This window comes from Scedosporium apiospermum, assembly GCF_000732125.1.
Source record: "Scedosporium apiospermum strain IHEM 14462 chromosome Unknown SEQ_SAPIO_0121, whole genome shotgun sequence".
Taxonomy (NCBI): domain Eukaryota; kingdom Fungi; phylum Ascomycota; class Sordariomycetes; order Microascales; family Microascaceae; genus Scedosporium; species Scedosporium apiospermum.
In genome coordinates this window covers 2,221,827-2,246,161 of record NW_015971822.1, presented here as the reverse complement: position 1 = coordinate 2,246,161, position 24,335 = coordinate 2,221,827, and the positions used below count along the sequence as shown (strand labels likewise).

Genomic DNA, 24,335 nt, shown 5'->3' with positions numbered 1-24,335 from the left:
TAGTCCTTCCCTCGTCCAAAACTGCCTTGGCGTGTCGATGAGTCCAACTAAAATAGGAAGAGAGAGGGTGAATTTTGGACCTCGTAAAGCCTCACTCTTTTAACGTTGTCAACATGGATTGGGGTGTGTCATGTAGCCTTTCTACAAGTAGTTGCTGAAGATGAATCATTCAGTTGAAGTTCGCTTAGCTCCGCCAGTTCAACGGCGATCCAACGAAGAACCACGATCGTACCCGGACAGATTATTCAACTGCCGATGCAAATAAATACTAGGTATACTTGCTCATCGCTTGATCCTGTTTAGTCTGGGGTTGAGTAGCGCAACGCTGCTCTGCATGAGGACGCCTCCGTGGCGGCGTTTCGTTGAATACTCGACTGCTGGTCCACGCTACAAGTATATTGCTTCAAGATGTCCGAAGCAACGTCTAGTCGTGTACCAGATGCCGAAGAATAGGAATACATACATGTCGAAATTTCAACTCGACTCGAGGATAGATGTTTCGGGCATGCTAAAAATGCCATACTTCTGAAGTTCTCCTGGAAGCATACGCACTTGCGGTCGCTCTTCGCGGCTACGAATGCACAGATGGATTGCCGAACTTAAAACTTTTCATTGATCTAGACTCTGCCAACCAGATCCGGTCATAAACGGCCAACTTCACGGGAACCATATTCTCATGATGGTTAGACGTAAACGACCTGCTAGTCAACACTGACGCGCCATGCTAATGGGCATGCGTCAAGCCCTGAAATACGAAACACCGCGGATTTTTTTCTTCCCTCTCTAGTACCAAAAAGAAGGGAATGCAGGTGGCACATCGCTGGCCCCAATGCGCGAAACACGGAGCTTACCAGCCATCATTGGTGTGGGAAGCGTTGTAGCCATCGTCAGCATCATTGTCTGCCACGGGGGAGCGCGGGCCCTTCTCAGATTCGTTGTCGGCATTCTCCTTCTCGGGACACTCTCGAGCCAGATGATCAGTGCTTCCGCAGTTGAAGCACGAGCGGGAACCGCCACCGCCCTGCTTATCAGGGCACTCTCGGGCGAGATGCTCAGTGCTACCGCAGGTATGACAGGCACGAGGGCCGCGACCTCCCTGGGGGCAATCACGGGCGAAGTGACCAGCTACCCCAGGAGTCAGTATCCACCTGGACAGCAAATTCTGACAGGAAAAGTTGGGCAAAATCTTTCAACTTACTCTCATTGCACTTGCGGCACTCAACATTCTCGGCAGATCGTGGCTCCTCGCACTCGTTGGAACGATGTCCCGGCTTACTGTGTCCAAACTGTCAGTTTATCGAACGTAACTAACTGTTTGAATTTTAGCGACTTACCCGCAGTTGCGGCAGGCATTCTTCATACCGCGTGGCTCCGGGCCTGTGATAGAGTATCAGCATATAGGCGACTAAGAATGGCAGTAGATTGGGGATATCGAAGAAATGTGGAACGTACAGTCTCGCACGCGATGGCCAACACCATCGCAGTTGTAGCACTTGATGACTGTGCGGCTCTCATTCTCGACAGGCTCAGCCTGGCAGTGCTTCCGTGTATGGCCCATTTCCTTGCAGTTGCTGCACTGGGGAATACCAGTCTCAACGACCTCACCTGCATCCTGGAGGCGGGCAAGCAGCTCCTCACGATCCACAGGCCAGCCATCCTTCTCACGGGGACGGGAAGGCTGATCGCTGAAGCGAAAAGAGACGGTGTACTTCTTGTAAAGATTGCCTTGGAGGTCCATGTTGGTGTACGATGGCAACAGAGGTCGCTCCATGGCAATAAGGAAAAGATTCATGTTCTGCTCCATCAGAGCCTCTTGGAAGTCCCGATAGGTCATTGTGGGACAGGCCTTGCAGTACTTAGCAACAGCTTCCTTGACATCGTCAAGGTCTCGCTCACGGATGGCGGTCGCGAGATCGGCCCAAGCGTCGTCAGGACAGACGTCGGGGATATGGCTACGATCGACGACTCGGGCGTTCTCGCACTTGGAGCGGCCGTGACCTGTGCATTTAGGCGTTTAGTTTTATTCATTTTTATGGCTTTCTGGACGGTGCTGTCCTTGACTTACCTTCCTGGCCGCAGTTGCGGCAGACAATAGGCTCACGGGTAGGGCAATCCTTCACCATGTGACCCTCAACGCCGCAATGCTTGCAGGTGCCGGTGAACTTTCGAGGGTTCGGACAGTCCGCCTTGTTGTGGCTTCGCAAAAGTTAGTCTGGGGATGGTCGACCCCTGTAGTCTCCTAGGATTGTTAAGGCTACACTTACCCTTCCTCACCACAATTGAAGCAACCACGCCTGGCGTCACCATTATCCGCGTCACGAAAGGCGCTAGCGGCGTCGTCGCCGTTGCGGCCGTTCTGAGTACCACCGTTGCGATCATTCTCGCCCTCATTCCTACAAGTTTGCGTTAGAGAATGAAACGGCACGGAGAACTATTAGCCAATTGGCATCGGAACATACTCGAAATCATACTTGGCCTCATGCTTCTCCCTAGTCTGGACCTCCTCCGAAGGGCCCCACTCCCACTGTTGATCCGCCATTCTGAGATGGAATAGAGTAGACTATGAAGAGACTGGAACAGACGAGTTAGACAGGGGATGCCAAAAGAAAATGTGAGATCTAGGCGAGGACCGAAGGTTTGAGACAGATCCAACCAGGAGGAATGTTGCAGGGAGAAGAATAGTACTGTACAACCTAACAGGTAGCAGGCCGTGTTGGACTAGAGGAGAGTCCAGAGAGACTGACGATTGAAGCTTGAAGAAGCCTCAGTGACAGAAACCCTAGTTTCTGAGATAGTCTTGATGACCTGGTAGGGGAAGAGAATGTTGGGAGATTAGGGGAGATTGGAGGAGACGATGTATTTAGGGCAGGAAATGTTGAGGTGATGAGGGAGGTACAATGGGGGCAGGATGAGGAAAGTGCAAAGGCGAAGGTCAGACCAGAGTCACAAGTACTTCTTCAACTCAGAGTACCTGTCAGTGCCGTCACCTCTGATGAGTCCAGGGGGATAATGACCTCAAAAGAGCCGAGGAAATTGAAAATGGGGACGAAATTGGCAAGCTACTGGTGGAGGTGTTGCAACTGATGAAGAGCCCTCAATGGAGGATAGTTGACCCCCTTTGGATGGGCAGAAAGAACAGGCACCAGAAAAGCCAGGGGGATAGGAAGAAAATCAACGCAAAGAATGAAGTGCCAACACTTACCAAACGGGAGAAAATAGACTCCTATTTCTGGTATAGGAGAAAGAGAAGCGCGCGACTTGGTGTACCAAACACTGGTAGCTTTGGAGGATTCCAAGTCCAAGGAGGGATGGTGAGAAAAGAAGAATGAGAACAAGGAGAGAAGGGAGAAGGAATTTTAATACCTGTTTGTAGTTTCCCCTGGCTGGGGTCAAGATAGGAAGAGTTCCTTTGCGATGCCTAGGGATGGATAGAGTCAACGGCTACTTGCAATGAGTTGAGGGATAGTGACACTACATTATCGTGGAGGGTACCGGTCCTCCTTGTAAGTTCAAAGCCATGACTTTATCCATGAGTCCTTCAAGGATAAGACTATGAGAATATTTGCAAGTAGTGAAGAAATGATATTGGTTGTGCTCTGAAGGTGTCTGATAAGAGACTTAAGATGGGGGTATTTACAGGCATGTAGATCTAGAGCTCGGAGATGAATGAGGCGTTTGGTTAGGTGTTGAAAAGCTATGATCCACCAAACGAACAGAACCGATCCGACTGTCTATCTAGCTATTTGCTACGTATATAGCGGAACAATGGAAGTGGTGTCCCTCGCTCTCTTAAAACCTCTTGAGACGGATGACAGCCATCATCGACGAAGCTTCAAATGGGTCAGCTTGAAGCTGTGTAAGCCATCCGAAGATATAATTCTACGTTCTATGATTGAACCCTTTCCGAAGTACAGCCTTGCCAAACAGCCTCACCGAATATTGGCCTATTGAGCGGGTTCTGCGAGTAAGCCTCCAAGAGCCATATTGTATCATGTTCAGGCGCCCATCAAGTGGCTTCTTTCGGAAGTCGATGAGCGAATGAACGAGGCGCCGATTGACCGCCGAACGAAGCGGGGTCCCGGATCAGTCGGGCCGCTGAACAGGGATTGAGGCTCCCGGAGACCCAACCAAGTGCCTCATACCTGTGCTTGCTTTCTATCAAGACGATACTAACTCTAGTCGCATGCGCAAATTTGCTCTTAGACTTGCACCTTCCCTCTGAAGGTGGGAAAACTTGTTCTTACTAATTGAGAAGTCAATGGGAAGGTGGCCGGGGTTCCTGGGATCATGTGGGGAGTGGAGTGTTGCCGTCAGGAACACCTTCCCTTTCACACACACGAGTGCGGGGCAACCTCAACCTCGTTGCTCGAGCCGGAACAAGAGCAGCGACGTCAAAATTTGGTCCACGATGCTGACTCTTGTCTGTCAAGGTCTTCTGCTCTCTGCTCCGTCTTCTCAATGTAATATTGGCGAGAATCCAACTTAGTGGGGGGCAGAGTGTACAATCATTCATGAAATGCCTTCCTGCAAACGACTAACCTCTGACCCGGACACTAGTTCCGCTTGCTCTCCCACCAACCAGTAATCCTCCCCCATCAGATCCTAAACAATTCGAACTTTGGGTGCCTTGACTCCCCCGACGCTACCCTGCAAGATCGCCAGGCCGGAAGACTACGGCCGGTAAATTTTGTACGGGAAATAGCCCGTTTATTGGGTCTCTTTTGTAGGATCTGTATTAGAAATGCATTGATCGTTCGCAGCTCTCTGTTTGGACTCGCGCCGTAGCTATGATCGATGAAACGTACGTGGCGCTCCGCCGCCTAGCTCCCCTCTTCTCCAGGCCACAGACAACGTTCGATCCAGTATTTTAAAGCAACCACCCTCCCCGCTTCTCGTCTCATTCCGTCTGGTTCAGTCGAATTTCTATATCTACTTGCCAGCTTGTCTTTGAACCTTTAAGACTGTTGCCAATTGGTCCCTACAGTTCCTTCAATTATTCCATCTCTCGTCACAATGTCGAAGCCCGAAGACCTCCCTCCTATGCAGTACCGCTTCCTCGGGCGAACTGGTCTCCAAGTCTCCGTCATTTCTCTCGGTGGCTGGCTCACATATGGTGGCCATGTTGACAAAGGTATGCTTGTCTCGGGAAAAATGCTTGGACAAGAATTGGGCTTCTCGGGTGCCGGAGAGACTTGCTGACTTTCTTGTCCGTTTGGTAATGCACAGACGGAACCCTTGCCTGCATGAAGGCTGCCTACGACTGCGGAGTCAACTTCTTCGACACCGCCGAGGGCTACGCCTCTGGCGAGTCGGAAATCGTCATGGGGGAGGCTATCAGGCACTTTGGATGGAACCGCAATGATCTAGTCATCTCTACGAAGGTAAGCAGCTCTTTGTGTGAGCTCCTGCAGGCTTGCATTCCCCTCCTATGACGTATTGCCAGGCATATTAAATCTCATTTTGAACGGAATAGCTCTACTGGGGTGGCGCGTTTGGCAAGAACCCGGTCAACAACACCGGTCTGTCTCGGAAGCACATAATTGAAGGAATGAACCAGTCCCTCAAGCGACTCCAGCTCGACTATGTTGATATTATCTACGCCCACCGACCCGACCGCCACACACCCATGGAGGAGACCGTGAGGGCCTTCAATCACCTTATCGACACTGGTAAGGCGTTTTACTGGGGAACTTCGGAATGGAACGCGGACGAGATCATGTCGGCGTGGCGGGTGGCCGACCGGCTTGGCCTCATCGGACCTGTCGTAGAGCAGCCGCAGTACAATATGCTGTATGTTTAACATCTGGCGGAGCCTTTTTCCCTTCTGGTTTACAACTAACATGAAATAGTGAGCGTCAAAAGGTCGAGGGTGAATTCGCCCACCTCTATCGTGAGATCGGCCTCGGTTTGACCGTCTTCTCCCCCCTCAAGCAGGGCATCCTCTCCGGAAAGTACAAGAACGGCATCCCCGACGATTCGCGGTTCGCCCAGACTCAAGTTGAGTTCGTCAAGGGTTTCTGGAAGGCCACAGGAAAGGAGAAGTGGGACGGCATAATTAAGCAGGTCAATTCGCTCGAACCCATCGCGGAGAGGCTCGGCACTAAGCAAAGCTCGCTCGCTGTGGCCTGGGCTATCAAGAACCCGAACCTCAGCTCTGCTATCATCGGCGCGAGCTCGATCGAGCAGATTTATGAGAACATTCGTGCGCTCGAGGTTCTTGATAAGTTGACGCCAGAGATTATGGAGGAGATTGATGAGATCCTTAAGAATAAGCCGCCTGCGATTACTCCTAGGTATTAAATTAGTTTGGGAAGAGCAGTAGCTAGGATTTCAATAGACAGACGGAATTGGATTTATTCTCTCAGTTTAAAGATCAGCCACTGTTGATACCCCGCATTTTTCCTGGTGGTGATGCTCTGCCCATGTGCTCTCCCATGTGCTCCATGTTGCATCCACACCCGTGGACGGACTTCATGAATGAGCCTCGGCAACACCCCTCCAGCTTACCTGGACCACCACACCAAAAGAGAGCTCCCGGAAGGCGATGTTCAACTCCGTCAAACACAATTCCATCGCTACATTCTTCCTTTTAACGACGTCGTAATCCCACCTTAATCTAGAACACTTGCCGAAAAAATATCCCAAAGAAAAAAAATAGTCCTTGGAAAAAGGAACCCCCAAGAATACGGCCAAAATGACATCTCTCACCAACTACAAATATGCCCACTTCATCGTGACGTCGCCGGGCCCCTACGTCGCGCACGTGGAGATCAACCGCGCCTCCAAGCTCAATGCCTTCCATCGCAACATGTGGCTCGAGTTCGGCGACATCTTCGACAAGCTATCCCACGACCCGGAGGTCCGCGCCGTTGTGCTCTCGGGGGCCGGCGACAAGGCGTTCACGGCGGGGTTGGATGTTAAAGCTGCGGCCGAGGAGGGCGTTATAGCAGGTGGCGGGGCAAGCGAGGATGTTGCGAGGAAAGCGACGGCGTTGAAGAGGTATATTTTCGAGTTTCAAGAGTGTATTACCAGGATGGAGAAGTGCGAGAAGCGTGAGTAGTACCTTTGGTGCTTTTCCTTTTCTCCTTTGGCGCAGCAGGTTGATGGAGCGTTTACTTCGTATATGGTGATGAAACTGAGGTGGTCGACGTTCACCGAGATTTTTGATTTTACTAACTTACGCCCGATAGCCGTCATCTGCGTTCTCCATGGTGTATCGATAGGCCTCGCCATCGACATCGCAACATGCGCCGACATCCGCATCGCCGCTCAAAACGCCCACATGGCCGTCAAGGAAGTTGACGTCGGTCTCGCCGCTGACATCGGAAGTCTCGCTCGCCTGCCAAAGGTCGTCGGTAACTCTTCTTGGATCAAAGACGTATGTTTTACGGCCCGTCCCTTTTCGCCCGAGGAGGCCCTGGCTGTTGGGTTCGTGAGCCGCGTGTTGCCGGATAAGAAGTCGGCGGTTGAGGCGGCGCTACAGTTGGCTGGGAAGATTGCGGGCAAGAGCCCCGTAGCGGTGCAGGGGACGAAGGAGCTGCTGAATCATGCGAGGGACCATTCCGTTGACGAGAGTAAGTGGCTCATATTTACATATGCAACAACCTTTGAAGAGTTCTTCTGGCCTGAGTTGCGCTAACTGGACAATGAATAGATCTACGATATACTGCCATCTGGAACGCGGCCATGGTGCAATCAGAGGATGTCAAGAAGGCCCTGATGGCGGGGTTGACTAGGAAGACTCCGACATTCGAGAAGCTTTAGAAGCAAGGTTATAACGTGGGAAACTATCAAAATAGCAACGACATGGTCGGCTGGGGTAGCATCTTTAAATCATTGTACTATATTGGGTATCTTTTTTCGACATATATAAATATTACATGAAAGGCAGAGAAAAGAGGGCCTGGTGGATCCAAATCAACACTCCTTCCGCACGTGGCGAATCGGCTGCGTGTAGAGCTTTCGAAGAGATCGGGTAGTGCCGGGTTCGTGGATGGGGCAGGGCGAGGACGGGGGAAGCTGTATAATGTGCCGACGGCCCTCTTCTCGGCAGTCACCAATGCGAGCGTAGTGATGCACATCAAAAGCAGCGGCCCTAATCCGATCCGGACCCATCCTGCTGGTCCTGCGTATGACGAAGTTTCTAACGGAAGAGAGAAGTATACATTAGCCGAGCCCGGAATAGGCGGGCTTGATTCTCGGAGAAAAGAGAGGGACAGGAAAAAAAAAAGAAGCTAAAACGGTTCGGCCCTTACTTCGTCAAGCTTTTGCTTTAGCTGAGCGACCATAGTTTCCTTGACGACGCAGCGCTGCTCGTCGAGATCTTCGATTATGTAGTCATGGTTCTCGCTGTCGATGTTTACGATAATGGACTTGACGGCAGGGTCGCACTCGATGAGGACGCCTGGGAGTGGAGTGTACAGCCGGAGTTAGTGCTGATCGGGAACAGGAGATGAGGGCGGGGGAGGGGCGCAAGGGGCCTTTTTTTCACGAACCTCGGATAGCTCTGGGCATGATGGGTGGCGGGCGTCGTGTGGTTGGATAGTCGGATAGGGGACTGGATGAGGAAAGAATAGGAATCCGACGAAGGTTTCGAGGTGAAGGCCGGGGCAAGGATCGCTGCCGTGTTTGGACCTGGATTTGATATTGAAAATATTGATCTGGTCGTGATGCTTACTCATTCCTCGGAGAGACTTGGGGATTTACATATGAATTCCGTACAAAATCACAAGCCGACGTGCAATTGGAGGAAAACGCTATCTGTAGACTGCAGGTGCCAGAATAATTTTGTGCACATCATGCAAAGACGTCATCAATTGGCTTTTTGACAACCCCGCCATCATCAATTTTTATTTTTATTTTTATTTTTATTTTTATTTTTTATTTTTTTTATTTTTTTTTTATTTTTTTAAACATCATTGAATTCAACTTAGCTGAGAGAACAAATACCGCCTCAGAAGGAAGAGGCAATCCTATTTACCGAACTATGGCGCAAAATCCACCTTGCCTTGGACGAAGTAGACGCAGGTTCAAATGCACCCTGCGTAATCCCGGCGATTGAGTATCTTGTACTCCGTAGTGTAGTTCTTCCCATCATGCGTTCATCTTGACAAGCAAGATTGGCTTGCGGAAAATCGGCGCGGGCGGCTTAGGCTCGAGAAGGTGCGTTGGAAGCCGGTCTGCCAAGCGCCAATGGCACTATTTCGTATCTTGAGTGAGGTCTTTCAAGGAAAATAGGTTGTGGCGAAGGGTATTTTCACAAACGGAAAATGAGGTCTTTAATTAGTTTACGAGATTTATGGACTCGTTGGTATCGTGGTCTAGATCTGGTTCGATATCGGGGGGTTTGGGAGGGTTCCGTGTTACAAAACCCTTCTTTCTGGGGCTCATACATCTCTCATATGGACCTGTTTGCCTTTCATTGCTCGCTCGTGGTCGGTCCGTCTTCTACTAAAGAAGCTACCATGACCGCATGATCATGATGTTTTGACCCATCCTATTTATGTAAGTTGGCGGAAATCGTGTAATCGCTCATCACCAGAAGCCAAGCAGATTTGAGCGGGCGTGAGCGGGCTTTGAATAGTCTTCTAGTCCTATCTAGGCAATCAGAAACCGTATGAGCCACCCGGGATTTGATAATGGGATCCAGTATTCAAGGTATCACCAGGCTCGATCTCCGGCCTCCATCGGGCCTCTTCTCCGTCCCGTGGCCCGAGGATAAGACTAGGTAGAGCCGAATGGTCACCATTATCTTCCATTGTCCAATCTCAGTTTGATTAGGGTTGCTTTTGATGACTTATCCTGTCCCTCTGGAACTCCTAAGAGCGCAATAGTGCAGATGCGAAGGGGCTCACAAGACTTTCAAGCCTTGGAGCCGTCCCAGTCCGAATACGTAATTGGACAAACCCGGCTTGTTCCGGTGCTTTGCAAGTCTTTTTGCCCCCCACTAACAGAGGCTGGCTCGATACAAGGATACTTCGTACCTGCGAAGAAAGCGCGAGATGGAAGCCAAATGGCACCAACGGGAGATAGGGATGGGGCAATGAGACAATCGAATGGACAACTTGGATGGGATCAAGCGTGGAGGGATGTGGAGGGGTAAAATACGGTAATACAGTAATACATAGTAACAAACCTAATGTACCCTTTTTCCTGCTTTCTGCAGGTGCCCCTCATCAGCTGTTGAGGTCCCCCTCGACCCCTCGACCCCTCGCTCGACTTTCTACAAGTACGCAGTACGTAAAACCTCAGGTCATCAACAACTCCCTCCCACCACTCTCAACACCTCATATTTTTTTGTTGACACCAGACGAGAGAATTTTCTTGGAGGAAACATCGAGTCCTTCTTATTCCAAATTGTATGTCCAATTTCCAATTCCCAAGTCTCTTGCCTTACAATTCACTAGTCCTCTTCTTCCTCCCTCGTCCCTCATCGTTCGCGGATATCTAGCACTACCTTTGAACCCCGCAATTGACACAGCCGTTATCTAGTGTTTTTCAAGCTTCTCGACACATCTAAATAGCGCGCAAAATGGGTCTCTTGGAAGATTTGAACCTCAAGCCTGGCGTCCTCTATGGCGATGATGTCCTCAGCGTATGTTTCTTACATCCACCCAAACGAATTGACCTTCGGATCCATCACCCGAAGCTGCCTGGATGTTTCGGAAAGGCTAACTTGGCGCCGTTGGACAGCTCTTCAACTATGCCAGGGCCAAGGGCTTCGCCATCCCCGCCATCAACGTCACTTCCAGCTCCACGGTGTAAGTCCTGCGAATTCTGTCCTCTCGTACTGCTGTTGTCGTATACCGGGGCTGACTTGTATGCGCGTCTGCCCATATCAGCGTCGCTGCTCTCGAGGCTGCCAAGGACGCGAAGTCTCCCATCATCCTCCAGGCTTCCCAAGGTGGTGCTGCCTTCTTCGCCGGAAAGGGCATCGCCGATTCCTCCGAGAAGCGCGAGGCTTCCGTCGCTGGTGCCATCGCTGCCGCCCACTTTATCCGCGCCGTTGCTCCCATTTACGGCGTCCCCGTCATTCTCCACACCGACCACTGCGCTAAGAAGCTTCTTCCCTGGCTCGATGGCATGCTCGACGAGGGTGAGTTGAATTTTATATCTAGATTTATATATCATCAACTTTATTCTAGGTTGAAGCTGCTGTTAACTTTTCACTACTTTCATAGACGAGCGATTCTTCAAGGAGCATGGCACTCCTCTCTTCAGCAGCCACATGATCGATCTCTCCGAGGAGCCTGTTGACTGGAACATTGAGACCACTGCCAAGTCTGTTCCTCCCCCCACGCCCTGACAGCCGGTAAATTCAACAGGGGAAATGAATTGATCTGACCATGCCAACCGCGATAGGTACCTCAAGCGTGCCGCTCCCATGAAGCAGTGGCTCGAGATGGAGATTGGTACAGTCTTGCACCTCCCCTTGTCCTGAGCGACGATTGGCTAACGTGCAATCTAGGTATTACCGGCGGTGAGGAGGATGGCGTGAACAACGAGGATGTTGACAACGCGTCGCTCTACACCCAGCCCGAGGATATCTGGAAGGTCCACTCCACCCTTTCCGCCATCTCCCCCTACTTCTCTATTGCCGCCGGCTTCGGTAACGTCCACGGTGTCTACAAGCCTGGCAACGTCAAGCTCCACCCCGAACTGTAAGTCCCCTAAATATATTTCTGTTCGTCCTTTCCTAGCGCGCCAAAGACGCCTATTATAGAAAAAAAAAAAAAAAAAAAGGGGGGCATTGCTAACGGGGTTCGGATACCTCCAGTCTCGGCAAGCACCAGGCCTACCTCAAGCAGCAGCTCAAGACTGAGGACGACAAGCCCACTTTCTTCGTCTTCCACGGTGGTTCCGGCTCTGCCGTCTCGGAGTTCCAGACCGCCATCTCCAACGGTGTTGTAAAGGTTAACATCGATACTGATACCCAGTGGGCCTACCTTTGCGGCGTCCGTGACTTTGTCACCAAGAACATCGACTACCTCAAGACCCAGATCGGAAACCCCGAGGGTGAGGACAAGCCCAACAAGAAGAAGTACGATCCTCGTGTCTGGGTAAGTAGCAATGTCCCCCTTTCTGATGCGTGTCGCCGTGGCAGTCTGCTAACCAAGCCTGTCTTGTAGATCCGCGAGGGTGAGAAGACGATGACGGCGCGCGTCAAGCAGGCCCTCGTGGACTTCTACGCCGCTGGTGTCTTGTAAATGATTTATCGGGAAGCATGCATTTTGAAAATAGTTATGAGAGTTATACGAATTGGGTCGCATGAAAGGATAGGAGCAATTGGGTCCATAGTACCCCGGGGGGAATGCCTTGCATGTCTCTATTGGAGATAGGAAATATCACCTACATTTAGAGAGGCAGAAGCTACACAGACATCCTTTGACGAAGTAGTGAGATTGTGAAATGTCGGTCTACCGAGGTAATGGCGCCGAAACTGGCGGAGTGTTGGGAGTTGACGGCGCCATTGTTCGCAGTTGAAACCCTACCCGCGCCGGTTTTTTAGTGGATGTCTCGCGAGCATCGGCTGATTTTGTCACCGACGACGTAACACGTAGCACATTGAGCTTATCGCAGAATTAAGGGGCAGGGCCATGCGGCTGAGACGAAGGAGAAACTGTACGAACTGGATTCCTGGAAACAACCATGCAATTGAAAAGAAAAGAGATCTCTCGTGCTTTTACTTCGTAATCTAGTATAATGCCGGTAAATGGGAAACGGCGCCGGCAACTCTTGGGACAAATATAGCTAGCGCATGACCGTTTTGGCAGTGAGCTCAGAGTTTAGTCGTACGAAATAGTGGACACCGGCAGCAAGAATGTCGCCCTGTTAGGGAAAAGCACACTAACCTGCTGGTGAGCTCCCAGCCAAACTATATTTTGGGCGTGCTGTGAGATGCTGTCAAGGCCTGGTGCCGTGTGTACCGAAACATGTGCTGTTGCATTACGAGGCGAGCCTCCATGACTTCATACGAAGCCGTAGTGGACGGCCAGGCTGCCGTGGAGGGAAGGACAAAGACAAAGGGGGGAACCATGACGTGGACAAGAGCGGAGCAGTCTCCGAGAGACATGTTTTGCTGGAATCTCGTTTGCAGAAAAAGGGCAAGATTGCGTCGCGCAAGAATGCTCACGAACGCAGTGGGATCCTGTCCCTGGCACGTTTGGAAATGGCCAGAATTTTTGGAGATGGACAGAAGTATTTTGATGAAACCCGCACCGCAGAGGTTACATTCTTACATTCATGTCTGCGTCACAGGAGACTTGTCGTCATCGACGAAAGTGTAATAATAATAATCTGTGGCAACATGGAGGGGCTTTCAATGTGCCAGAATACCTGTATGGGGCCAAGATGTGGTTTTCGAGAGTTTCAGATCCCAATTAATCTGTCCCATCTTGACTTCCACCCCCTTTGCCAACCCTTGAGGGTCCAGAAGATCATAATACAGCCTGTCAATGTTTCGTTTCGAGATCGTCCCAGTCTCCGGTCTTTCCTTCCTCTTGATCCAAGTCCCCGCAAGCGCACTTGCCTCAACATTCTTACCAGCCTCAATTGCACCTTCCGCAGTCGCCATGCCTGCCCCATCTCTGGGTTGATGTCGCCTTCCCGTGCTTTGCTATTGCAACTATCTTCTTAGTTTCGCGAGTTTAAATTTCCGTCTCTCTTCGCTTGACGTGGTCTCTTTCCGTGCCGACACGAGCGACGCTTTCCCATTCGTAGGCTCTAGGGGATTTATTATACCTCAACCAGAGCCATTATTTTTTAACTTCCCTGCCGTTCTCCGAATTAAAGAGGTGCGAAAGGAAAGGTGGCAGATATCAGGCATTTGGGGGGCAGAACAGGCATCTGTCCCTCCGAATCCGAATCCGACAGTGTTGTGGGCTAAGGTTGGATTTGAAGCGTATCACTTGCTCCAGCCACCACACCAACCTCACAGGGAAGAAACTCTCTCCCAGGTGGATTCTGATGCAACTTGCCTCCTCACACGACACGCCTTACGACAACTTAATTTGAAGCCCTCGACATTTCTTTTTCTGTGGAATTCCCTTCGATAATTTAGCTCTTTTATTTCCGTTCAATTTCCTACCCTGTGCCGAGCGACGAGCGCTGTGATTATTTTTCTTCCCCTCCATTACATTCCGACTACGACGACTACGACACCGAGCTTACGACGAGCTATCGCCCCTCCTCCGGATCCGACGGGAGCTAAATACGCCAGTTGTCGAAGGAGGGCACGGCCAGGCTGGACAACGTGGTCGTTCACGATTTGGGCCTGGAACAACTCTAGGAAACGCACAGAAGACGATTTCTTTATTTCAAACACGCCGATTGACTTTTTAAAGGCGTACACCTACAACTTAATTCATCCTCCGTCTCCCGCCGCGAGCGTTCGTTCATCACGAGACTCCCGAACCATCTCCGAAATCTCCATTCTCCATCTTGCTGGGCGCCCTAGGCCACAGCCAAAACCATCGTCGACGCCGAAAGCGACACGAACAAGAAGCGAACGAATAAAAAGAAAACCCTATAATACCCCCATCACTACATACAAATACAAAGCCGACCCAACATGTCTTCACCGTCCACAGATACCGATATTGACAACGACGACAACAAGTCCTTCACCAACAATCCCTACACATGGATCATAACCCCCCTCATCCTCTTCATCCTCATCGCCGTATGCGCAATTATAATCCAGATGCGCCGCCGTCGCGCGGTCCGCCGCTTCGCCGAAGCCCACACGGCTGGTAGCAACGGAGGTGGAGGGAGAACTGGCCGCCGCCCGCGGAACAGAACGGATTTGGAGGGCGGCCCAGATGACTACGACGCTCCGACTACGCGGCCCGGTAGGGCGAGGCGGTGGGTCGGCATTAGAGCTGCTGCCGAAAGGACCGACGTTGAAGGGTTGAATGAGTTTGGGGAGGCGCCGCCGCCGTATAAGCCAGCTGCCAAGAAAGACGACGAGGATGTGGAGTTACAGAATATGGGGAGGGGTCAGGCGGAAGACGCGGGCGAGATACCAGCGACTCGGCCGCCGGAATATAGTCCGGCGCAGGGTGAGGCTGGCGAGGGCGTGCGAGCTCCCCCGCCTGCGTTTACGCGATACGCATAGAGCGAATCTTGTCGAACTTGGGGTCGATTTGGTGCGGAGGAGGAAAGAAACTACTCGGCATAGCTTCTCGCCCTCTAGTATCGAGGAAGGAAAGTTAGGAAGGCTCGCAAGGTCTAAGCCAGCCGTCCCATCTACGGAGGAATCCTTGTATTATTGTCACGACTATTAGCGAGCTGGTTCATATTTGGCTGTTTATGTGGCGTTGTGGGCAGAATGGGAATATTGATTTTAGCGACTAAGACTGGTTCTAGATAATGAATTTGACGTTCTTCTTCCGTTCTATAAGTTTCAGGCGCCTCTCCGAGCTTGGTCTCAAGTGCATGGTCCTCTTTCCCTTCAACCCTGCAAGGTGACGGGCTCTGGCTAGGGAGTCTCCTTTGGCCAGGCCGCAATGTGAGGTTGGTTCACCCTGGGTATCTTCAAGTGAGAGAAGCCCTTCAAACTGGTTCGATTCCTATCCTCGACGTGGAAATTTGAAGACAGAAAAAAAAAAAAAAAAAAAAAAAGGTGCAAAAAGCTCACCCCGGGCGTCGAACTTCGACGATTCCGAGGCTACGAAAAACCGCAGTTTTTGCTGACAACCATTGAGCAAGTTTGGGGAAGCCATCCCCGAGTGCACCCTGCAGTGCTGCTCGGCTGGAAACTTCGGGCTTGGGGTGGTATATAAAGCTTAAGTGGGTGAGCTGGCGGTGGAGTATGTGGTTGGGGAAGGGGCGGAGGGAGGAAGGAGTTCCTTCCCTTGATCTGAACGTTGAATGTTTGGTTGTTCTGGTTTCTTCGAGCTTTCCGAAGTCTCTAGGACGCTTGCTTGTATGGTATCTTGGCCATCGAACCGAAAAAAAAAGAACCACCATTTCCTTCTCGATACAAGTTCTTATAAGCATGGGTCCCGTATAGTCAAAACTTCGTGCTGTCTTAGCTCGACTTATCCGGTCTCTTGGTCGTGGTCGGACTCGACCAACTCTTTGATTGGGTTTCCGGTTCTTAGACGACGCCTCCCTTCATCGAACGGCGTGTCCAAGGAAGAGCTGCTCTGGTGGGTGTTACTATTTCCTTTATGGGTTGGAAGGCTGGTGGTCTGAATTGGACGACCTGTTGCTGGCGTTGGTGATAAAGGGCATCGATTGCTATCTCAGGAGACTACAGTACCCCCGTCCGTTCGGTTTTCCTTTGATAGGCAAAACAATCTGTCGGCCCTTGAATTGCCTCATTCTGTTACCACGATCCAATGCAAAAAAGAAAAAAAAAGGACACACACGTTTAACGGAGAAGACTAGGAATCGAATATATTTTCAAACGTAACATGCCATGTATTAAAGGAGATAAGGAACCTAGACGGACGCGAGATGTCGAGTGTAAAAAGGGGCAGGAGGAATGCTCTTTTATGTTGAAAGTGAGGGCGAGCAGGAATGGGGGAATGGGGGGAATGAAGTCGACAAATCGACAAGGGACAAAAAAAGAAAACGCCAGTGCCATGTGTTCGTTCTGCTGTGCTGTTGTGCTGTGGATAAAAATGCTGGGGAATATATGATGTGATGCGTGTAGTGTAACAAGTTTTTGACCAAACACCTATTTTTAGGGGAAACTGATGCCACTGCTGCTGTTCTGCTTCTGCTCCTGATTTCGCGCTCCTGCTGTTCAACCGCATGTTTCCCTTTCTGCCGCTGCCGCATGATAATGTATACTTTAACAGAGTAAGAAATATAGGACTTCGATGCTGCCCGTCCATCACGGCTTCAAGGGTAAAGGGAAAAAAAAAACTCCAAAAACGAGGGGCATGAATAAAAGGAAAACAAAAAAAAAAAAAAAAAAAAAAAAAAAAAAAAAAACCCTAAGTGTCAAAAAAGACCATGGCTCTACTCTAATCCTTCTTGTTCGCTGACTTGTGCTTCTCCAGAGCTTCTGCAAGTGCCTTGGCGAGGTCCTTCGTCTTCACCTGCACCATCCAAGTCTCCAGGCCGGAGCCTGCGTCGTTGGAGGTGGTAAGCTTGACGTACTTCTCCTCGGCCTTGTATTTGAAATCGGGAAGCACCACGCGGTTCAACGCGACCTGGCCCGTCGGCTCACGTCTCAACAATACTCGTACAGCTCCTGTAGTCTTGTGCTTCAGGAGACGAAGAGGCCCGACACCCTTAGTTGACCAGGGGCTCTTCGCCTTCTTCTCTTCACCGTCCTCCGACTCTCCCTTGCCGGGAGGCTCAAACTTCATAATCTTTGCTCGCACATCATGCACAACCGTCTCGTCTTCCTCGCCAGGTCCGCCCTCCACCAGGTTGATTTGCTCCTGCCGCGGCTCGGCATCCCCGTCGGCCGGGGCAGTATCCGTGGTAGTCGTTGGTTTAGTAGTGGCAGTAGCGGTAGCAGTAGGAGGAGCGGCAGCAGCAGCACCAGTGGCAGTGCTGCTTCCTGCAGTGTCCGAATCCGCTGTAGGCTCAGGAGTACCAGTGGCCGGGGTAGTTGCCAGGCTGGAAGCTCCACCAAAGTTGAAGGGAGAATCTGAAGCGAGAAAGTAACTCGGGTTAGCACGGTCACATTATCAGTGAGTGCCAAAGCTGAACATACTAGTGCCGTTCGTGGACGCGCCGGCGGGTGGTGCTTGAAGTCCCGAGAACAGGGGGGCCGAGGATCCATTAGCGTTACCTCCAAACAGATTTTGTTGGGGTTGTGGAGAAGCAGCCGTGAAATTGAACGTGGGTGCCGAGAGTGGCGCGGGAGGATTGGCCTGGTTACCACCAAACGTAGGAGCTTGTGGTGCGGGCGAGCCCCCCATACGTGCTCTCGCCTTTGTTGCTGCGAAGTTGGGCTTTTTGATCGGACGACCCGAGGGCGTGGATGCCGCGGGGGTGCCGCTGAAGGCGAAGGGGTTTGCGCCACCTTGGTTTCCGCTAGGCGTAGCCTGGGCAGGAGCAGCGATCGTGTTGCTGGCACCACCAAACACAAATCCTCCACTGGCCGGGGGCTGGTTAGGAGTCGATCCGCCAAAGTTGAACATGCCACCAGATGGGGGCGCGGCTGGCTTGTCCGCACCAAACTGGAAACCAGTGCTTCCCGAGCTAGTTTGTCCGCCGGGCGTGAAGTTGAAATTCATACCACCAGCAGCAGGTGTGGAGTTTGCACCGAAAAGAGATGGCGCGCTGGCATTGGAAGCAGCCGGGGTTCCACCGAAGTTGAAAAGCGGCGTGCCGTTGCCATTCGTCGATCCGGCGGGGCCTTGTGATGCACCGAAGAGCGAAGGAGCCGCGTTCGCGCCAAATGGTTTCTTCACGGGCGAGGGGTTGTCTTCTTGCATAGCATCGCCAAATCCTCTCTTGCCGGGAGAGGGTCCGTCCTGCTTCATGGGGCTACCGAAGAGAGCATTTCCAGACGTCGCCTTGTCAATCTTAGGCTTTGGTGTTTCACTACCGATTGGAGCAGCGGGGGTGGTCGTGCTGGCCCCAAAGGAGAAGGTAGGTGTTCCAGTAGGTTGACCCTGCGACGAGCCGAAGAGATTGCTGGCTCCCGATGAGGCACCGAAGAGGCTGCTAGGTGCAGGCTTTGCGCTGTTGCCGAACAGGCTACTCGTCTTAGGAGCTTCAGTGGCGGCCGTGCTAGTGGCACCAAAGAGCGGCTTAGGAGTCTCGGCGGCAGCCGGCTCAGGAGCCTTTGAAGGAGCTCCGAAGAGGCTGCTCGGCTTGGGTGCTTCGGCCGTGGGGGTAGGCTCGGCGGGTTTCGCACCGAACAACGTCGATGACTGGAACGGTGAGGCAGCGGTAGTGGAAGTCTGCGCCTGTGAGGCAAACATATTCGTCGCGCCTTGGCTCTTAGCGCCAAAGATGCTCGATGCGGAGCTTGGGCCAGCTTCGGTTGACTTCCGAGCTTCATCTGCCTTAGCAGGAGCCTTCACCTCCGGTGTCGTCGTAGGCTTGGAGAGCTCAGAGGGAGCAGACTTGAACACCGAGGTTGGGGAGGGTTGTGCGCCGGTAGTTGGCTTTGACAAGTCGAACGGAGCGGCTAGCGCCTTGGTGGCAGGCTGCGAAACATTCTCTTTATCCGACTCTCCGCCCGACTTATCTACGTCGCTAACGTCTTGGGCCTTATCCTCAGCCTTTGCGGGCTTAGGAGCGCCAAAGATGCTGGAGGTAGGTTGGCTCGGTTTAGCCGCGAAGAGGGAGCTCGAGGGCGTAGCAGCATTCCCGAAGAGCGAGGCGCCTTGCGGGGGCTGAGGCGCGAACTTGAGTGGCGAATTAGGCGTCCAGGTCTTGTTCGCGGGTAGGTCCTTGGCAGCGCTGAGAGCAGCCTGAGGAGCTGGGGCGGCCTCAGGGGTCGGCTCTTTCTCAGGCTCTTCATCATCTGTGACGCGTAGTGGCTGTCCATCAGATCCCTTCGTCACGCGATCAAAGAGGCTGCGACCGGGGGTAGTCTCTCGAGCCTCCGAGGTCGTGCTCGACGCTCCTGTGGCAAACCCGCTAATGCTAGAGGTCTTGGAACCGAAGGAATTGATTGCAGCTGAGGGAGCCTGCGACTTTGCGATGGTAGTACCGCTACCAGCTTCTTGAGTATCCTCATCGGCCTCGGATTCCGTCTCGCTCTCGGCATCGGCATCAACACCGCTGTTCTTCGCCGAGCTAGCATCAGACAGATAGCCAAAGATGTTCCCCGACGCGGTGCCCGACACACTCTTATCGAGGACGGAGCGAGCGAGGTTGCTGTCTCCAGAAGGAGCCGCGAGCAGAGATGGCTTCGCAGCGGCGGGTTTGGGTGTTGCCGAAGTAATCGAAGGAGCGGCGAAAGTGCCTGGCTTCGATGCGATCTTCTCAAAGACTGACTTCGTAAGGGACGGTGTGGTCTTTTGCTGCTTAGAAACCTGTTGGCTGTCGCCGCTGAGAGAAGCCTTCCGCTTATTCGTGAAAAGAGCGTCGGCCTGTTCCGAGTCGGCTCCCTTATCCATGGCACGTCGCTTATTGCCCGTCGACTCGATGGTCGCGCTTACGCCGTGGTCAAGATCATCATCTGCCTTGCGCTTGTTGGAGGTTTTGGCAGGTTGAGGGCGACTAGCGGCATCGTCATCGTCGTGAAGGCCATGTGCGGCTCTCCATTTTCGGAGGACTTCTGCGGACGGCCGTACGTTCTTGAACTCATAGAGGCCATAGCGCAACATGATAAGACTCCTGCTCTTCTCGAACTCTTTGGCGAAGTTCATGATGTTCAGCTTCCAGTCCTTCTTCGCGAAGATTTCATCAGCGGCATGCTTGAGTCGTCGGAGATCAAGAATACAGAAGAACTGGCGCCTTTGCAAATCGTCAAACTCCTTGGGGCAAAGGTGCGCGAGATACTGGTCAGCAAACACGGAGCCGTGCTGATCCAGATCCTTGGGCACTTCCTTGGTCAGAGCGGCGCCTGTGAGTTCGCGTGGAGGCGAAGGGATAACCATCTTGAAGAGCTCGGAGGAGGAGGTTCCGGCCATCGTTCGGCGGGGAGTAGCCTTTGTCGTCGAGTCACGGAATATCTTCTTCGAGTCGGGAGTCGCGGCGGGCGCGAAGATCTTGCGGCGTGTGGTGGTGGGGATGGAGGGATCGAATCGCGGGCCAGTGCTTGTCCCGAGACTCGATGTCTGAAAAATGTTCCGAACGTCGTTGAAGTTCTTTTGACTCATGGTGCTAGCAGAAAGGGAGTTCCCGTTAAAGGGCTTGCGCGACGAGGATGCAGTTGGCGTGCCGAAGCGCCTATTGCCCACCAAAGGAGACTCGTACGCGCGGTTCGCGAAGCCCACTGGCCTGGGAGCCCTGGGCGTGCCGTTGACTTTATCCATGTTTTCGATGGAAAATGAGTGTGAACTGGACGCGTTTATCGGAGAAGACTTTGCGGAGCCCGTGCGAGCCGCGATGGGGTGGCGACGACCACGTCTCGAATGGCCCGTGGACAATGATGATGATCGAAGAGTCCCAACAGACAGATGTGGCGATGATTGAGGAGGGGGAAGAGGTCCTCGAAGGCGACCGATTTCAATCGCGGGTATGGTCTAGAAACGTCGGAGTAATTAATTAAAAAGGTAATTCGGGAACTAAGGAACGATAAGAAGAGAATGGGAGAAAATGAGGATGGATTTCGTGATGGCGATGTGGTTGTTGGTCGCGAATCAACAAAGTCCGAGGGAGCTTTTTTTTTCGGTCCTTGTTGTTGTGCTTGGGGCAACGCTGTGGTTTTTTAGGCCAGACAAGGGGGAAGGGGATAATATTTTTTTAAGCGTGTGGGCGCCTGGGCGAGGAAGGTGGTCATCTGGTGACGGCGTGCAGACTGCAGAGGAGAGGAGGAAGGTACAACCAATGCTTCCACAGAAGAGGGACTGCAATGGTGGCATAATACCACATGGGTATCAATACTATTGTTCAGGGTCCTGCCTTCGTTCGGGCAAGCTAAAAATAGCGTAGCATTAGTATATGTACATTTTTGGTAACAGTTAGCTCTCAGAGATACCTTGGGTCGAGAGCTGCAGAATTCCACGAGAAAGTGGAAACTTACAGTACGAAAAGTGTATAAAACACGGACTCCCCTGCATGATTGTCGATTTGCTCACACTGTCTCCAGTTGTACCTCTTGTACTGCTCAAGTTTTTTTTTCTTTTCCTGCTTCGTGGATGGTTGGCTTCGTACATCTTCGGGTTAGTGCAGACACCACTCACCAGGCTACGATCGAGGACGGACCTGCATCTGGTTGTCCCAGATAAGAGAAGCCAGGTTGATGGAGGCCAACCTGTGCCTGCGCGCCTTGCGCAAGCCCCTCACCCCGGCGCATTCGAGTCAATTTTTCGCATTGTACTCTCTTCCATTGAGAGCTCGCCGCTTCTCGACTCGGAGCTCTGCAACACCTCCAGAGACAACGGACCTGACAACAGACGATGGCATCAACCCACCTAGAACGACTCTCCCTCCTCCCCTTGAACTCCCGATACGGAACCCGACCGATGGGACCTTTAGCCATTTATTCAAGCTCGGCAAGGCGTATGTTGGCTTCTACAAGACTGGGCTGAAGAACGTGTTCGTAAACCGCAGACTGCTTAAGAACAAGGTCGAAGCCCTGCCTACCGAAGACCGCCCATCTATCTTCAAGCCCCACCACATCCCTCGGGCGTTTTCGAGATCCGATTGGATACTGCTATGGAGGGTTAGACACGATATGGGACGCCTTCCAGTGTTCGCCGTTGTTGTTTTGCTCTTCGAAGAGCTCACGCCGCTGGTCGCGTATGCTTTCGAGGGTATCATGCCCCACACCTGCCGGCTGCCTCAACATCTTGAAAAGTCTAGAAAGAAAGCCGTAGCTCGGCGCAAGCATGCTTTCGAGGAGCTCGGATGGAAGAATCCCGATGGAGTCAGCCAGGCTTCTGTCGCACAGGTCCATATACTACGCAGTCTAAATCTGGTCAGCACGCTATGGGACCGCGTGGGCTTGATACCACCGGGTCTTTGGCAACTCAGGGGTCGATCTCAGGTTGCATTTTTGGAAGTAGATGATGCACTGCTTCGCAAGGCTGGCAAGCTCAGCCAGTTGTCAGCGGAAGAGTTGATGCGGGCGTGCTCTGAGCGCGGTATTGACCTGGAGCCTTCCCTCGAAGAGGCTGATGAGCGCAAGAAGGAACATGAACGGAGGCGCCTTCTTGAGCAGTGGCTTCGACTGACTGACGCACAAGAATCCGCCGAGCGAAGGCGGAGAATGGCGGTTCTGTTGACAACTAGGTCAGTATTGCCGCCGCTTTTCAACATGACCTGTTCAAGAAGGTTCCGGCCTCAATATGATCCAAAGCTAACTTAATTCCCCCCATAGACCCGAGAACTGGCCCAAGAAGCCTGACTTCGCTTTGCCTTCATGGAGCATCTGATAATTCCGCCCACTCCTATTCACGGTGTGAAGGAATCGTCTCGTCTATCTAGGGAAACCCCTTATTGACGTCGGCTCTCTGAGAGCCGATCTAGATAGCAAGTGTAGTGTTGGATAGGTCTTTGGACTACACGAACAAGCCTAGTTGGCTGGTATAAGAGTAGGGTGAGATTCTTTCTTCCACTCTGTACATATCATACAACGCGCTGTCTCGATAGATTCCCCTCTCCAGCTTGCTGATGGTAGCTTCAGCTGTACAACAGGTGGTCATTTTGAACCACTTTCCTCCGTCTACATTTTCGACGCAACATGTGTGTCCTCGATTGTGCGCACCGCTCCTAGACAAAACCCCGTGAGGAGTCGCGACACATCGCCTTTTTGCATCTCCAGCCGTACTGAATTCGCGCCGGAGTATCCGCCTCCAACTAGTGCAACTCCCCATGAATCCGGAGTACCGGGTTAGCATCAATGATTGCGTCCTTTGGTTTTGGTTATCCGCGTCTGCCTTATCCGCAGACGCCGAACTGCTAAATCTTTCGTTTCATTCGGGCTGAAAAGGCCAGGCCGAAGTATAACTTTTGCCGCAGATTCCGGTGCACATTTGCCCGTATCTGTTTTTTTTTTTTTTCTTCTTCTTATAGGTGGATCTCTGCGAAGTCTATCATGAGACCTCCACTCGGTTGGTGAACGATAGCGCGGGTAAGTGGCAACTCGTACTTGGTCTGCAAACTTCAAGGTTCTTCCTCTATCAATGGAGCTTGCGCCAAACACCAGACTACTGCATCAATTTGATCAAATTAGATGTGCACGACCCTCTCCTTCCAACACCAACAAATGCCCTTTTTCTTATTGCTACTTTGTAGTCTACTTGTGCTGCGTAGTGAACAACTAGTATGGCCTTACTTGATCTTGATGCTACTGACGCGCTAAGCCTTGCTCTAATACCATTTCGGCATGCCCAGTTCAGTCTATCCAAAGCGACTCCGATTACGACCAGACTAAACCCGCGAAATCTCTCCCGCTCTTTATATTCTTCAGTGTTCTGTTCTCCCTCCCCACGCCTGTACGAGGTCCCCATCTTGGCGCGGAATCAATGGACATTACTTCGTAGATCCTCGGAAGATCTTCGGCCAACGGGTATGTTCTCCCACCCCCAGGAACGTAAACCAATAATGTAACCCGACACCAGGGTCTTCTTAATTGCCAACTCTTCAAGGACATTAATAGTGGATTAGCATTAATGCACATCGCCCAAGCATCTGTCCAGGCCATTCAATCAATTGATCAATGAAAGCCACGAGAACCCGACAGGTACTTGGAGAGGACGCCCTTTCCCTGTCTTCTGAAATGTACTTCGTACTGTATGTCC

General features: G+C 52.0%; 7 protein-coding genes and 1 pseudogene across 7 annotated transcripts; 5 read left to right on the top strand and 3 right to left on the bottom strand.

Annotated features, from left to right (window-relative positions):
* Positions 1-847: 847 nt before the first annotated feature.
* On the bottom strand, positions 848-2,539 carry SAPIO_CDS8669 (HIV-2 retropepsin; the record flags this gene model as incomplete). Its single annotated transcript, XM_016790263.1, has 7 exons — positions 848-1,125; positions 1,199-1,275; positions 1,335-1,377; positions 1,453-1,998; positions 2,066-2,196; positions 2,265-2,393; positions 2,460-2,539. 7 exons carry the CDS (start codon positions 2,537-2,539, stop codon positions 848-850), a joined length of 1,284 nt encoding a protein of 427 aa, XP_016640526.1.
* A 2,474-nt stretch (positions 2,540-5,013) lies between these two features.
* On the top strand, positions 5,014-6,300 carry SAPIO_CDS8668 (putative voltage-gated potassium channel subunit beta; the record flags this gene model as incomplete). Its single annotated transcript, XM_016790262.1, has 4 exons — positions 5,014-5,131; positions 5,227-5,381; positions 5,474-5,790; positions 5,850-6,300. The coding sequence occupies 4 exons, from the start codon at positions 5,014-5,016 to the stop codon at positions 6,298-6,300; spliced, it is 1,041 nt and encodes a 346-aa protein (XP_016640525.1).
* Positions 6,301-6,694: 394 nt separating this feature from the next.
* Positions 6,695-7,764, top strand: SAPIO_CDS8667 (uncharacterized protein; the record flags this gene model as incomplete). The annotated part of the gene is made up of 3 exons (XM_016790261.1): positions 6,695-7,052; positions 7,191-7,574; positions 7,655-7,764. 3 exons carry the CDS (start codon positions 6,695-6,697, stop codon positions 7,762-7,764), a joined length of 852 nt encoding a protein of 283 aa, XP_016640524.1.
* A 331-nt stretch (positions 7,765-8,095) lies between these two features.
* On the bottom strand, positions 8,096-8,514 carry SAPIO_CDS8666 (uncharacterized protein; the record flags this gene model as incomplete). Its single annotated transcript, XM_016790260.1, has 3 exons — positions 8,096-8,143; positions 8,256-8,404; positions 8,496-8,514. 3 exons carry the CDS (start codon positions 8,512-8,514, stop codon positions 8,096-8,098), a joined length of 216 nt encoding a protein of 71 aa, XP_016640523.1.
* A 2,017-nt stretch (positions 8,515-10,531) lies between these two features.
* SAPIO_CDS8665 (uncharacterized protein) lies at positions 10,532-12,206 on the top strand (the record flags this gene model as incomplete). The annotated part of the gene is made up of 8 exons (XM_016790259.1): positions 10,532-10,594; positions 10,693-10,760; positions 10,842-11,095; positions 11,181-11,280; positions 11,362-11,411; positions 11,468-11,660; positions 11,777-12,059; positions 12,129-12,206. 8 exons carry the CDS (start codon positions 10,532-10,534, stop codon positions 12,204-12,206), a joined length of 1,089 nt encoding a protein of 362 aa, XP_016640522.1.
* Positions 12,207-14,569: 2,363 nt separating this feature from the next.
* SAPIO_CDS8664 lies at positions 14,570-15,115 on the top strand (annotated as a pseudogene; the record flags this gene model as incomplete).
* Positions 15,116-16,976: 1,861 nt separating this feature from the next.
* SAPIO_CDS8663 (Uncharacterized protein) lies at positions 16,977-20,903 on the bottom strand (the record flags this gene model as incomplete). Its single annotated transcript, XM_016790258.1, has 2 exons — positions 16,977-17,611; positions 17,678-20,903. The coding sequence occupies 2 exons, from the start codon at positions 20,901-20,903 to the stop codon at positions 16,977-16,979; spliced, it is 3,861 nt and encodes a 1,286-aa protein (XP_016640521.1).
* Positions 20,904-21,832: 929 nt separating this feature from the next.
* SAPIO_CDS8662 (uncharacterized protein) lies at positions 21,833-22,967 on the top strand (the record flags this gene model as incomplete). The annotated part of the gene is made up of 2 exons (XM_016790257.1): positions 21,833-22,824; positions 22,913-22,967. The coding sequence occupies 2 exons, from the start codon at positions 21,833-21,835 to the stop codon at positions 22,965-22,967; spliced, it is 1,047 nt and encodes a 348-aa protein (XP_016640520.1).
* Between the last annotated feature and the right edge of the window lie 1,368 nt (positions 22,968-24,335).